This window comes from Pristiophorus japonicus, chromosome 2 (assembly GCF_044704955.1).
Source record: "Pristiophorus japonicus isolate sPriJap1 chromosome 2, sPriJap1.hap1, whole genome shotgun sequence".
Taxonomy (NCBI): Eukaryota; Metazoa; Chordata; class Chondrichthyes; family Pristiophoridae; genus Pristiophorus; species Pristiophorus japonicus.
The window spans coordinates 77,579,537-77,594,033 of NC_091978.1; the positions used below are offsets into that span (position 1 = coordinate 77,579,537).

The window sequence follows — 14,497 nt, forward strand, 5'->3', positions numbered from 1 at the left end:
GTCCGAAGTCTTGGGCCAGGCTTCTTCACGTCGGCCGGGCCCGGACAGCCTCCTCCCTCTCCTCTCCCCCTCCCGCCCTCCCTCCCTCTCCCCCTCTCCTCCCTCTCCTCCCTCCCTCCCTCCCTCTCCTCTCCCCCTCCCCCTCCCTCCCCCTCCCTCCCTCCACCCCTCCCCCTCCCTCCCTCTCCCCTCCCCCCTCCTCCCTCTCCCCTCCCCCCTCCTCCTCCCCACCCCTCCCTCCCTCCACCCTCCTCCTCCCCCTCCTTCTCCCCCCTTCCCTCTCTGTCAGAAACACATAGACACTGACAGACAGAGTGAGAGAGAGACACTGATACTGACAGAGAGTGAGAGAGATACACAGACAGACAGAGAGAGAGAGAGAGAGAGAGACACTGACAGAGACAGAGAGAGACACAATGGGGGGGGGGGGGCCTGTCCCAGCATGCTGTTGGAGGGCTCCTGGTGCTGCAGTCGGTGAGTAGAAATTTTTTTATTTATTGATTTTTTAATTTTTTATTACATTTTTTCGATTCATTTATTGGTTGATTTATTGATGTATTTATCATTTATTATTGATGATGGCTCTTTATTTGTAAAACTGAAGTGTTTAATGTTTGTAAACTTCCCTCGGCACCCCCCCCCCCCCCCCCACCCTCCCGTTCCCTATGCCTAATTTTCTCAGTGTAGGCAAGGTTTTTCTGATCGTACAAAAATCTACACTTACTCCATTCTAAGTTAGTTTGGAGTAAGTTTTCACTGCCTAAACTTTCAAAACGGGCGTAAGTGGACGGATACGCCCCCTTTTGAAAAATAAAATCTGTTCCAAACTGAAACTGTTCTGACTAGAACTGGAGCAAACTAAATGCCGAGAATTGCAATTTCTAAGATACTCATTCTAAACCAGTTGCTCCAAAAAAACAGGAGCAACTCAGGTCGAAACTTGGCCTCTATGATTCTATGATTGCTTAGGCGCCACCCTGGGAGAGTGGCAGTGGCTCCATGAAGTATAAACCTGCTGTCCTCTCTCAGGATTGCACTCAGCTTCTGGTCATTTGTTTTTTTTAAAGCACTTATGGTACTATAAATATAACAAGGCATTATAAATACTTTTAAAAATGAATTGCCAGAGTCCAAATTAATTCTGGGATACTGCTGAAGAAAGGAGATGATGAGGAAAGCAGCCACCAGAACAGATTATACAGAGGCCCAAGGACAGAGCAGGGAGTGGTCGATAGGGATGAGGAGCTCTTCCTGCAATTTCCGATGACAAATAAAATAGGAAACTAAGCACGGAGCCTAAGTGAAGACCTGCAGAAAGAAGTAGATAACAGGTAGAAATTCATATGCGCCTCTAGGCCAGCGTGAACTGGGTACATGGAGCAATCCCTGTGCCCCAACAGATATGCTGGAGGCCCAATCAATCTGGATCCTCGGGCCTCATTTCAATGAGTCCAGCGAGCTGTAAATGCCTGCCGCGTGTCCCCAAGCAGCTCACTGGTGATGCGGAAGTCAATTTAGGGCCGTTGCAACACCACAACAGCCCTCAAGTTAGTCCTGGGAGGGGGCCAGCATTGGTCTTCAGAAATGCTGTTCCCACCTCCAACCCTAACTCCACAGAAAGCTAAGTTTAAAAATGTGACTTACCTTTTGGATGGCATCTTCCGGCAGTCCCTTTAAGGACCACTGTCTGGACACACATTGAACCAAGAAACTAAGCGGCAACAAATTTTGAGAAGGGTTCTTAAACAGGCAGTAGCCCCCTCATTAGCATATTCAACATATCATAATAGACTGGTTCACCTAAAGTGTTGGCCAGGGAGGAGAATGGAATCAATGGCAAGTGTACGGAGTTTGTCACAGGGGCCAAACCTCTGGTCTTCTCAATGTTTAACTGCAGGAAATTGAGGTTCATCCAAGACTGAATGTAGGACTGGCAGTCTGACAGCACAGAGATAGTGGAGAGATTGTGACAGGTGGCAGAGAGGTAGAGCTGGGTGTCATCAGCATTTGTGAGAAAGCTAACCTAATGTCTTTGGATGATATTACCAAGGGACGGCTTGTAGTTGAGGAATATCCTGGACAACAGTGCAGGGTCAAGTGAAGCCATTGCTGGGATCCTCGGTTTATGAGTTGATAATAAGAATGCAACCAAGCGAGAGCAATCCCATGAGCTGGACAATAGAGGAGGATTGTGTGGTGACAATGTGAAATGCTGCAGAGGCCAAGGAAGACAAGGAAGAAAAATGCACCACAATCACAGTCACAGAGGATTTAATTTGTGACTTTGATAAGAGCCATTTCAGTGCTATGTGAGGGACAGAAAGTGGATTGGAGAGTCAAAAATGGAGCTGCAGGAAAGATGCACATGGATTTGAGAGGAGGACTGTTCAACGAATTTGAAGAGGAAAGAGAAATGTATGCTGTTTTTTAAAAATATTTTCAGTGACATAGAGTAATATTTGACCATTTGGTACCTTTAGAATTTCCAAACAAACTGATATCAGCTCTTGATGGTATTTTCTGCCAAATACCTCAGAACGCTCACAAATATAGAATTATCGTTACACAAAATATGCCATATACAAAATTATAATTACTCACTTTAAAGCTGTATCTCACAATGTTTTGTGGAGCATGGGGGTTGTTAGCTGTAAGAACACGAGTAATTTCTTCCTTCAATTCCTAAAGGGTAAGGTACATAGTTAAAATTTAAATATGAAGCAAAATTCCATGATCCCACACTTCCAGTGGGGAGCCATGGTCAAATGGAGTTCAGGTCGGAGAATCCGCATTACCATGTTGCACCTCATCTAATGTTGATACGGATTCTTTTTCCCTCAATCTGTTTCAGCGAATACACTGACATGCGAACACCTCTTGCCTTTTCTGTAAAAGACCTTTATTGAAGATTCTCCGGACGGGACTTGTCAAGACAAAGGGACACTCTCAATCAGAGCCTGTTTACCTTCCCCTGGACAAGCCCCTTTTCAGCGCGAAAAGCACAGTAGATATACATTTTCAAAAAAGAACACATGTGATTAGCACTTGGTCTATCCAATCCCTTTCTGCCTCCCCGCCGCCCCCCCCCCCCCCGAGTACGTCCAATGGCAGGCAAGAAAGTCTCCCAATTAGGGCTGGTGTCAGGTAGGTTAGTTATAGCTTTGCTACACTGTCTTCCCTTATCAGTAAAGAACCCAACTAGTTTCTCTTCCTCCTTATCAGTAGAAGCTATTACTTTTCCCTTCCTATCTAGGATTGCTTTCTTTCTTTGTGCTGCCTTGGGCTTTCTCATGACCCGTGTCTAACCTCAACTTCAACTCTTGGTAACCCCTTTTTTTTCTGTTGATTCTGCAGTTGTCTGCATCTTGACCATTTCTTTAGCTATTTTCCCATGATTCCCTATCTCCATCCTTTTGCCACCTTCTCTAGCCATCTACCACTTTCGCAACCCTTTTACACATTCTCACTCTAATCCACCTTCCCTGAAAGCACATCTCTCTGCTGGAAGTATAACATTGGTGAATTTACCCTATACTTATAAAATTACAGGATATTTTATTAGAATTTACATTGGCCCTGACATTGCAGTCGGAGGCTTCTTGCGGATGCCTCTGACCACAAAAATATTTAAAAATGTACCTGGTGGTCCCGGAGGAACGAAGGCTTCTGCTCCCAGGTCTCGATGCGCAGCCCAGTGCAAAGGCCCATGTATTCCAAGAGCGTATGCGCATCCTGGGATCATGTGGGCCAGACCAACCAATGAAAATGGCATATCCCCATTCACAGTAATGGTGAGTTCCATTTGTACAGAGATCACCATTTCTATGAATGGGGATACCCCCAAAAACATACAAACATTTTAAATAAATAAGAAAAATACTTCACATATTTAAAATTAATTGAAATTGAATTTAATGAAATGTTTTAGACAAAAAATATTTTTTTATATGTTTTAATAGGATTAAAAATAAACTTACCTTAGTGGACAGGGTTTTTAAGGATGCGTCTATTTGTACTAACTGAAATGCAGCTGTTTCTCTGATTGACTCACCAGACCTATTGTTGATTGGTCCCCTTGGAGGATAAGCAACACCCTGAAGTTTCTCTGAAATGTGTAACTGGAACCGCCCACCCCAAGTTCTAAGTGAATTTCCAATTTGTAATTCGATCCATTTTGACTTCAGAAGCCAGAGGATAGATTTCCCCAAAAGCTACCAAGTTGCAACCGAAGTCCCTTACCCCAGCGTAAGTGCATCCCTCTGACAGCTGAAGCCCTTTACTCCAGTGTAAGTGCATCACTCCCCCAGCTGAAGTCCCTTACTCCAGTGTAAGTGCATCCTTCCACCAGCTAAAGATACTTACCCCAGTAATCCCTCTGCCAGCTGAAGACCCTTATCCAAGTGCAAGACCTTACCCTCCGCTCCCCCCACCTCTACACCTATCCCCCACACACAGATGGGGCATTATGTGCGAATCGTTAACATGTTTTTTGGCTATGAATTGAATAGTGACAGTGTCGTGACTTCTGGATTTCATCCACCCCGGCGATGTACCTTGTAACACTCGCACCGAACTTGCACGCACCAGAGGGTAGGAAGAACGTGATCCGTCTTTTGAGTTCCCTCTCTCCCATCTGATCTACACCCCGACCTGTGTCTCTCTCTTTCCCCACCCCCCAGGCTCTCTCTTTCCCCCCCAGGCTCTCTCTCACCCCCAGACTCTCTCACTCCCCACCCCCACCCCACCAAGCTCTCTCTCTCCCCACCCCCCCAAGCTCTCGCTCCCTGCCCCCCCACCCCCAAGCTCTCTCACCCCCCCACCCAAGCTCTCTCTTTCTCTCTCTCTCTTGCCCCCCAAACTCTCTGCCTCACTGCCCTCCCGAGCTCTCTCTCTCTCACTGCCCCCCCGAGCTCTCTCTCTCTCTGCCCGCGCACCCCCCAAGCTCTCTCTCTCTCCCCCCCCCAAGCTCTCTCACTCTCTCTGCCCCCAAACTCTCTCTCCCCCCTCCCAAGCTCTCTCTCGCTCTCTCTCTGCCTCCCAGCTCTCTCTCCCCCCAAGCTCTCTCTCTATCTCTGCCACTGCCCCCCCCCCCAAAGCTCGCTCTCTCTCTCTGCCCCGCCGCCCCAAGTTCTCTCTCTCTCTCTGCCCCCCCCAGCTCTCTCTCCCCCCCAAGCTCTCTCTCTCTCTCTCTCTGCCCCCCAAGCTCTCTCTCTCCCTCTCTCTACCCCCCTAAGCTCTCTCGCTCTGTCCCCCCCAGCTCTCTCTCTCAATTCCTGCCTCCCCCAAGCTCTACCCTCCCCCAAGCTCTTCTCTCCCCCCAAGCTCTCCCTCCCCACTTCTCGCTCTCCCCCCCGCCGTCCGCTCTCCCTGCCTGCCTCTCCCTCTCCCCGCCTGCCACTCCCTCTCCCCGCCTGACTCTCCCTCTCCCCGCCTGACTCTCCCTCTCCCCGCCTGACTCTCCCTCTCCCCGCCTGACTCTCCCTCTCCCCGCCTGACTCTCCCTCTCCCCGCCTGACTCTCCCTCTCCCCGCCTGACTCTCCCTCTCCCCGCCTGACTCTCCCTCTCCCCGCCTGACTCTCCCTCTCCCCGCCTGACTCTCCCTCTCCCCGCCTGACTCTCCCTCTCCCCGCCTGACTCTCCCTCTCCCCGCCTGCCTCTCCCTCTCCCCGCCTGCCTCTCCCTCTCCCCGCCTGCCTCTCCCTCTCCCCGCCTGCCTCTCCCTCTCCCCACCCGCCCACCTCTCCCTCTCCCCAACCGCCTTGTCCTCTCCCTGCCCGCCTCGCCCTCTCCCCACCTGCCCACTCTCCCCGGCACTCTGGGAGGCTCGGGGCCCGCTCGGGGCTCGGGGAAGTTCGCTGCCCGCTCGGGGAGGCTCAGGGCCCATGGTCCGCTTGGAGTTCGGCGTTGTGGGAGGCTTGGCGGATGCGTTTGGCTGCTCAGTGGAGGCAACGTGGTGTTGGACGCATGCACAGAAAAGGGTTAGTTGGAATTGCGCTGGGGGGTGGGGCGGAGTCGGTGATATTTGTCCTAACTCTCGCTTCTGTGCATGCGTCGGGAGACACATGCGCAGAAGGGAGACTTAGTACAAATAGTTACTGCAGATTTATAATATAAACATTTGATAACATTTTACTTTTCTATCTTTTAAAACTCTTATGCTGGTAAAAACAGGCCTTACGCCTGCTTTTACCAGGTGTAAGAGTTTTAAGGACATTCGCTGGGCAGGATTTGGGCAAATAGCGAAGGTACTTCTCCTGGGGATGCACGTGATCTGTCAACAGAAATTTTGGTGAACTTAGGTGCAGTGCACGCCTAAACCCGGATTGTTGGGCGTCTACGGGCGGGTGCGCACATCATACACACCCAGAGAGGCTGCAATTTCAGGCCCAATATTTCTATTTTGGAAGTTCTTCACTATAAATCTAGACTTTTGATTACCAATCGCCAGAAGCAGCATAAACAGAGCAGCCAGCAACAAAAAATAGGCAGTAATTCTGTCCCGCTACAACAGTTAGTTTCTGGGGGTGGAGACCAGCATCATAGGAAACATTCACCTCAAACAAAAAGTTGGGTCATTTAATATTAGAGACAGGAATGACCAACACACTTCCAACATTTAGCCAAGCAGGACATTACTTCTAAAAGATGCCTATCTGAAATTTGTGCCCAGTGTCTAACTGTTTTTGCTAACATATTTTCTGCTGCCACTTAAGTTCTCATGAACTTTAACAGCAATTGATCAATTCCATTTTAAATTATGACTTCAGCTCCTTCCAGGCATTCTGCAATGCTGACCTATGGAGATTACAGCAAGAAGTGGCACAGAAGGCGACCCTCCTTGCACAAGGCACTGCAGTTATGTGAGACAGGTTTGAAGGGTCTTTTTCTGTCAGACATTGTTCACATGTATGTAACCATTTCATGTAGCACCACCTGCACTTCAGTAGGCATCGGTCAGAATCGGGAGCCTTAAATTTAAATAAAGCCAATTACATAGGTATGAAGGGTGAGTTAGCTAAGGTAGATTGGGAAATTAGATTAAAAGGTATGACAGTAGATAAGCAATGGCAAACATTTGAAGAAATATTCCAAAAATCTTAATGGATGTACATTCCATTGAGAAATAAAAATTCCACAAGGAAAAGTGATCCATCCGTGGCTAACTAAAGAAGTTAAAGATAGTATTAGATTAGGAGAGGAATGGGATCAGCGGCGCTATAAAAAGAATGCAAAAGGAGTGGCGAAAAGAACATCGAGAGGAACGGGATCAGCGGCGAGAGGAGCATCGAGAGAAGCGGGATTAACGGCGCGATAAACGGCGAAGGCAGCAGCGACAGAGGCAGCAAGAGGAGCAGGATCAGTGGTGCTATGAAGAGTGTGAGAGGAGCGGCGGGTGGAGCAGCGAGCTCAGCAGTGCTATAAAGAACCCTCAAATTGAAAAATCAAGGAATGACATCATAGAGCAGCAGATAGGCGATTGGTTGGTGAGAACTACAGTTTTTATAAATCTTTAAGCTAGCTAAGAAACTGTAAATTGCTATAACTTTGTTAAATTAGTAACTAAACTAGATGAATCAATTAAATAATAAAACTAAAATAATTGATAAATAAAAAATAATTAACTAATCAAATAAATAAAGAAGGTTAGATAGACATGGCAGGACAGATGGTGTGCTGTAACTGCAGTATGTGGGAGTTGGTGGAAACCAATGCGAGCCCGAGCAACCACATCGGCGGTAAGTGCCTGCAGCTCGAGGAACTTCGGCTCAGAGGTGTTGAGCTGGAGTACGAGGTGCAGGCATTGCGGGGCATCAGGGAGGGGGAAAATTACCTGGACACTTTGTTCCAGGAGGCAGTCACACCCTTAGGTTAAGTAGCGCTTTAGAGTTCGTCAATGGTCAGGGACAACAGGATGTGACTGCGAGTCAGGAAGGTATGGGGACCCACGATATAGTATTGGAGAAGTCTCAGCTCTTGTCCAACATGTACGAGGAACTTGCTGCTTGTATGGATGTGAACAACGACTGCAGGGAGAATGGGCAAACTGACGACGGCACCGTGGTACAGGAGGCCATTCAAGTGGGGGGGGGAGTAAAAAGGAATGTGTTGGCGGTAAGCAACAATATAGTCAGCAGAAGAGATACTGTTCTCTGCAGCCGTGACCAGGAGTTCTGAAGGTTAAGTTACCTTCCCGGTGCCAGGGTTAAGGATATTCCCTCGCGGCTGGAGAATAAGCTGGAGTGGGAGGGGGAGTATCCAGTTGTGGTCCACGTAGGATCCAATGACATAGGTAGAACCAGGAAAGAGGTTCTGCTGAGGAAGTTTATAAGAACATAAGAATTAGGAGCAGGAGTACGCCATTCAGCCCCTTGAGCCTGCTCCGCCATTCAATAAGATCATGGCTGATCTTCTACCTCAACTCCACTTTCCTGCGCTATCCCCATATCCCTTGATTCCCTTAATATCCAAACATCTATCGATCTTTATCTTGAATATACTCAAAGACTGAGCCTCCATAGCCCTCTGGAGTAGAGAATTCCAAAGATTCACCACTCTCCGAGTGAAGAAGTTTCTCCTCATCTCAGTCCTAAATGGCCGGCCCCTTCTTCTGACACTGTGACTTCTGGTTCTAGACTCCCCCACCAGAGGAAACATCTTCTGCATCTACCCAGTCAAGCCTGTAAGAATTTTGTATGTTTCAAAGAGATCATCTCTCATTCTTCTAAACTCTAGAGAATATAGGCCTAATCTACTCAATCTTTCAACAAAGGACAATCCCCCCCAGCCCAGGAATCAGTCTGGTGAACCTTCATTGCACTCCCTCTATGGCATGTATATGTTTCCTTAGGTAATGATACCACAACTGTACACAATACTCCTGGTGCGGTTTCACCAGGGCCCTATATAATTGCAGTAAGATGTCTTTACTCTTACAAGTTGAACCTCCCTTATCTGGAACCCTCGGAATCTGGACTGTTCTGGATAAGGGATTTTTCTGGACGAGGGGTGGTCACATTAAATTGAATGGTACAGGTACTGAGCAAGGGGATATCGGGGCTGGTTGGCTTGGGGCTAGGAATGCAGCAGAGAGATTATGGGGAGGGGTGGATCACGGGGTCAGGCCAGCGATTGCGGGAGTTGACAGCAAGGAAGGACTTCAATTTGTTCATGTCGGAGTTCTACATATGCGCCACCCAGTGGCCGGGAATGGTTCTGGATGAGAGGTCGTTCGGATAAAAGAGTTCTGGATAAGGGAGGTTCAACCTGTACTCAAATCCCTCTTGTAATAAAGGCCAACATACCATTTGCTTTCGGAATTGCTTGCCGTACCTGCATGTTAACTTTCAGTGATTCGTGTACAAGGACACCCAAGTCCCTCTGAACACCAACATTTCCCAATCTCTCACCATCTAAAAAATAATTTACTTTTCGATTTTTCCTACCAAAGTGGATAACTTCACATTTTTCCACATTATACTCCATTTGCCACATTCTTGCCCATTCACTTAGCCTGTCTATATCCCCTTGAAGCCTCTTTGTGTCCTCCTCACAACTTACATTCCCACCTAGCTTTGTATCATCAGAAAACTTGTATATATTACATCTTATTGAAACGCAAGATACTGAGGGGGTTCGACAAAGTAGATGCAGAGAGGATGTTTCCCCTCGTGGGGGAATCTAGAACGAGGGGGCGTAGCTTCAGAATAAGGAGTCACCGCTTTAGAATTGAGATGAGTAGGAATTTCTTCTCTCAGAGGGTCATAAATCTGTGCAATTCTCTGTCCCAGAGAACTGTGGAGGCTGGGCCATTGAATATACTTAAGTGGAGATAGACAGATTTTTGAGCAATAAGGGAGGGGTTATGAGGAACGGGCAGGGAAGTGGAGCTGAGCCCAGGATCAGATCAGCCATGATCTTATTAAATGGCAGAGCAGGCTCCAGGGGCCAGATGGCCTACTCTGCTCCTATTTCTTATGTTCTTATTTGGTTCCCTCATCCACATCATTGATATAGATTGTGAATAGCTGGGCCCAAGCACAGATCCTTACGGCACCCCACTAGTTACAGCCTGCCAACCCGAAAATGACCCGTTTATTCCTACTCTGTTTTCCATCCATTAACCAATCCTTGGTCCATGCTAGTATATTACCCCAAATCCCATGAGCCATAATTTTGTTTAATAACCTCTTGTGTGGCACCTTATCGAATGTCTTCTGAAAATCCAAATACACCACATCTACTGGTTCTCCTTTATCTTTTCTACTAGTTACAACCTCAAAAAATTGTAACAGATTTGTCAATCATGGGGGTGAAAATTCCAGCCTCGTCGGGACCAAAGGAAGTGCACACAGACCCGGCGAGGCCTCGCAAAAGCTGGTTTTCGGGTACGATGCTCAACTTATGCCCAATGAATGTCCTTCAAACTTTTACACATGGTAAAAGCAGGCACATAGCTTACTTTTATCAGTGTAAGAGTTTTCAAACATATGAAAACTTAATTTAAACACTCATTTTTATATTAAAAACCCTGTCCATTAAGGTAAGTTTATTTTTAACACTATTAAAACACTTTGGGCTAGACTTTCCACTATGGTCGCTATCGCCCGAAAATGGCTGATATTTCTGGCCTTAATGTTTTTTTATTTTTCAGGATCACTGGAATAGCGCCCATTTTAAAAACCGCTAGTTTCGCCTTTTTAATTTGGGCGATAGCCTTAGCGATGTGAAATGGGCCTTAGCGATACAAGGCTGACGTCCATAGCAATGGCCATTCTGCGCATGCGCATTTTTTTTTCAGGCAAAGAACTTTCCCCAGGGGGGTTGACAGAGAGAACAGGGAACCTGGTTCCAATCAATAACATAATAGAACCTTTCTTTTATTCTAGCCCCTGTTGCTTTATAAAATAAAATCTATCAGCCAACTGAGGTGAACTCCATTTCCTTCCTCATGGGATGACATACCCTAGTTCTGCTTCTACTTGTACTGTGGACCAGAGGGGAAACAAATCCATGATTAATATTAACCCGGACATTACAGCAATGTACTTGTATGTAACTTTTCTCATTTTATTCTCCCATCTCTATTCTGCAGCATGTGATTAGTGATCAATACTGGTTGAGAAATTACAGGCCCCATCACTATAAATCACTATAAATGCCCTTAATTTTTACTCAACAAATACAAATGTGATTAGATGATTGACAAGAGTCAAAAAAGCCCTTAAAATCACTCAGAAATTGATTCTCCTGACAGCCTTTTAATACAGATCTTCCCCGTAGTGCCGAATAGTGCAGAATTATTGCAGCTTTTCTTCAGTGTATCTTTGGGCCGGCAATCATTAGGGCGAATTGTCGATGAAATGCCGAAAGTAGTGCTCGGTGATAATCTGGGCCCCCATTATAAGCACTATTCTCAGCCTTGCACGAGGATGACGTCATATTTTTTTTTAAGTAGCCTGGGCAATGCAGCTCATTCATGTGTGCCGAAAGTTGGGCAGGCAATAAATGGGCTAAAATCGGGCGCTAGTTTCCGCTTTTCAGCAAATATGAGCGATAGCCTGCATCTCAGCTCTTATATGGGCACGAAATGGGTGATGATGTGCCGAAAGTCTAGCCCATTAAAAAAAAAAGCCCCAAAATATTTTTTTTTTCTAAAACATTTAATTACATTTAATTTCAATTAATTTTAAATATGTGAGCTGTTTTATTTATTTATTACGCTGTGTTTCGGTGTTTTAGGGGTATTTCTTATTGATAGTAATGGGAGCCCTTACAAATAGAGCTCCCATTTTTATCAATGAGAATACTGCAGAGTGATTGGTGGTCCAGACCCACATGACTCCAGCTTCTACGTACGTACCTCGAAGACAGGTTCCCATGCGCTGCGCAGCAAATCTAGGCCTCCGACCAGGATCTTACGTTTCTCTGGGACCAACAGGTAGATTTGTGGATTTTTTTCGGGTCGGAAGCATTCGTACGAAGGAAGCTTCCGACCGCAATTTTCCCCCCATGATTTCTCTTTCAAAAATCCATGTTGACTTTGCCCAATCCTATTATTATTTTCTAAGTGCCCTGTTACCACATCCTTATTAATGGATTTTAGCATTTTCCCTGCGACTTATATCAGGCTAACTGGTTTGCAGTTCCCCGTTTTCTCTCTCCCTCCTTTCTTAAATAGCGGGGTTACATTAGCTACCTTCCAATCTGCGGTAACCGTTCTAGAATCTATGGAATTTTGGAAGGTGACAAACAATGCATCCACTATCTTTCGAGCCACCTCTTTCAAAACCGTTGGATGTAGGCCATCAGGTCCAGGGGATTTATCCCATTCAGGAGCTAGGATCAAAATTTAAAAGCAGAACTTCAAAGGTAATAATCTCTGGATTGTTATCTGAGTCACGTGCAAATTGGCACGGTCAAGGTCCCGGGATTTATCGATCAGGTCCAGGGGATTTATCGGCTTTCAGTCCCATTAATTTCTCCAGTACTATTTTTTTACTAATACTAACTTCTTTAGTGGAGAAACAGTCCATGCCCGCATGCAACAAGACCTGGATGACATTCAGGTTTGGGCAGATAAGTGACAAATAACATTTGCGCTACACAAGTACCAGGCAATGACTATCTCCAACAAGCGAGAATCTAACCACCTCCCCCCGATATTCAATGGCATTACCATCGCCAAATCCCCCACCATCAACATCCAATGGGTCACCACTGACCAGAAACTTAACTGGACCAGCAACATAAATACTGTGGCAACAAGAGCGGGTTAGAGGCTGGGTATTCTGTGGCGAGTGTCTCACCTCCTGACCTCCAAATCCTTTCCACCATCCACAAGGCACAAGTCAAGAATGTTATGGAATACTCTCCACTTGCCTGGATGAGTGCAGCTCCAACAATACTCAAGAAGCTCGACAACCATCCAGGACAAAACTGCCCGCTTGATTGGCACCCCATCTACCACCTTCAACATTCACTCCCTCCAATGTGAATGTTTAAAAATGTATAGAGACATTGAAGTTGAGAATGTGGGAATTGTATAGAAACGTTTAAAATTCTGACGGGTTTGGACAGGTTGGATGCAGGAAGAATGTTCCCAATGTTGGGGAAGTCCAGAACCAGGGGTCACAGTCTAAGGATAAGGGGTAAGCCATTTAGGACCGAGATGAGGAGAAACTTCTTCACCCAGAGAGTGGTGAACCTGTGGAATTCTCTACCACAGAAAGTAGTTGAGGCCAATTCACTAAATATATTCAAAAGGGAGTTAGATGAAGTCCTTACTACTCGGGGGATCAAGGGGTATGGCGAGAAAGCAGGAAGGGGGTACTGAAGTTTCATGTTCAGCCATGAACTCATTGAATGGCGGTGCAGGCTAGAAGGGCTGAATGGCCTGCTCCTGCACCTATTTTCTATGTTTCTATGTTTCTATGACAGTATAAGCTAACAAAGAATTCATGGAAGAATAGCCATGACATCTCAGACTCGAGACTGCGAAATGTTACAACACTAACACATATTGAAACAAAACCCACAGCTTGCAGAAAAACCTCAAGGTCTTATTAAATCATGTTATTAACCTGAAACATTAACAGAAGGTCTTTGTTTAAAATCAGACCATACTTGGGTCGGCTTATGAGTGGACAAAGGGAAGGAGGGATCAAAAGAGATGGGCTGAGCTGGGATGTCACTCTGGCCCTATCTTGTTATCTTTTGCCGAAAATGTATAACCATCGTCCCTTTACAATGTAACGTCACTTTGTCCGTCGGAAGTGAGTGCGTTCGAACAGACTTGCATTCCTTCTGTCTGATAAAGTCCCCGATCGGGATTTGCTTTTTAAATAAAAGCTTGCTTTGTTTAAAGCACAAACGGTATTCGTTTCAGTAATTTTGCTGAACCAGATTGAGGTAAAAGAATCCAGAAATCAACACCACCACCACTGCACCATGGCTGCAGTGTGTACCTGTAAGCATCGGCTCCCCAAGTATTGTTGGACATTATCTGGACATTGCATTTTAATATTTCTCACTGCAGAAAATCTGGAAGCCTGTTTGTGGGAGAGGCCCAGGTACTTTACCATGTTGTACTTGAAATCCACGTCTGATGGGTGGGGGTGGTCTAGGAATGTACAATGGCCAGGATAAGGCAACTCACCACAAGTAATGGGCAAAGATGGAGGGTCAATTGTTAAGCAATGTGAACTCTTCAGAGATAGATCAGATAGAGAGTCTATGGAGCGTCCTCCTCTGTTTCGGATACCCCCAAAAGCTTGTCAACATCCGTCTCCTGCTCCACAATGACATGCAGGCTGAGATCCTTACCAACAGATCCATTACAGACCCAATCCATGTCCGGACTGGGGCTGTGTCATCGTTCCAACCCTTTTCTCAATCTTCCTCGCTGCCATGCTCCACCTCGCAGTCAACAAGCTCCCCGCTGGAGTGGAACTAAACTACAGAACCAGTGGGAAGCTGTTTAACCTACGCCGCCTCCAG

The 14,497-nt window shown here is 46.4% G+C and overlaps 1 protein-coding gene across 2 annotated transcripts in view; it reads right to left on the reverse strand.

Moving 5' to 3' along the window:
* The window catches only part of dnai1.2 (dynein, axonemal, intermediate chain 1, paralog 2), a 610,660-nt gene that overhangs the window by 569,108 nt on the left and 27,055 nt on the right, over positions 1-14,497 (reverse strand). For both annotated transcript variants that reach the window (XM_070868013.1, XM_070868021.1), the window contains exon 4: positions 2,602-2,682. In XM_070868013.1, coding sequence (XP_070724114.1) covers positions 2,602-2,682 — 81 coding nt within the window. The remainder of the gene's footprint in view (positions 1-2,601; positions 2,683-14,497) is intronic.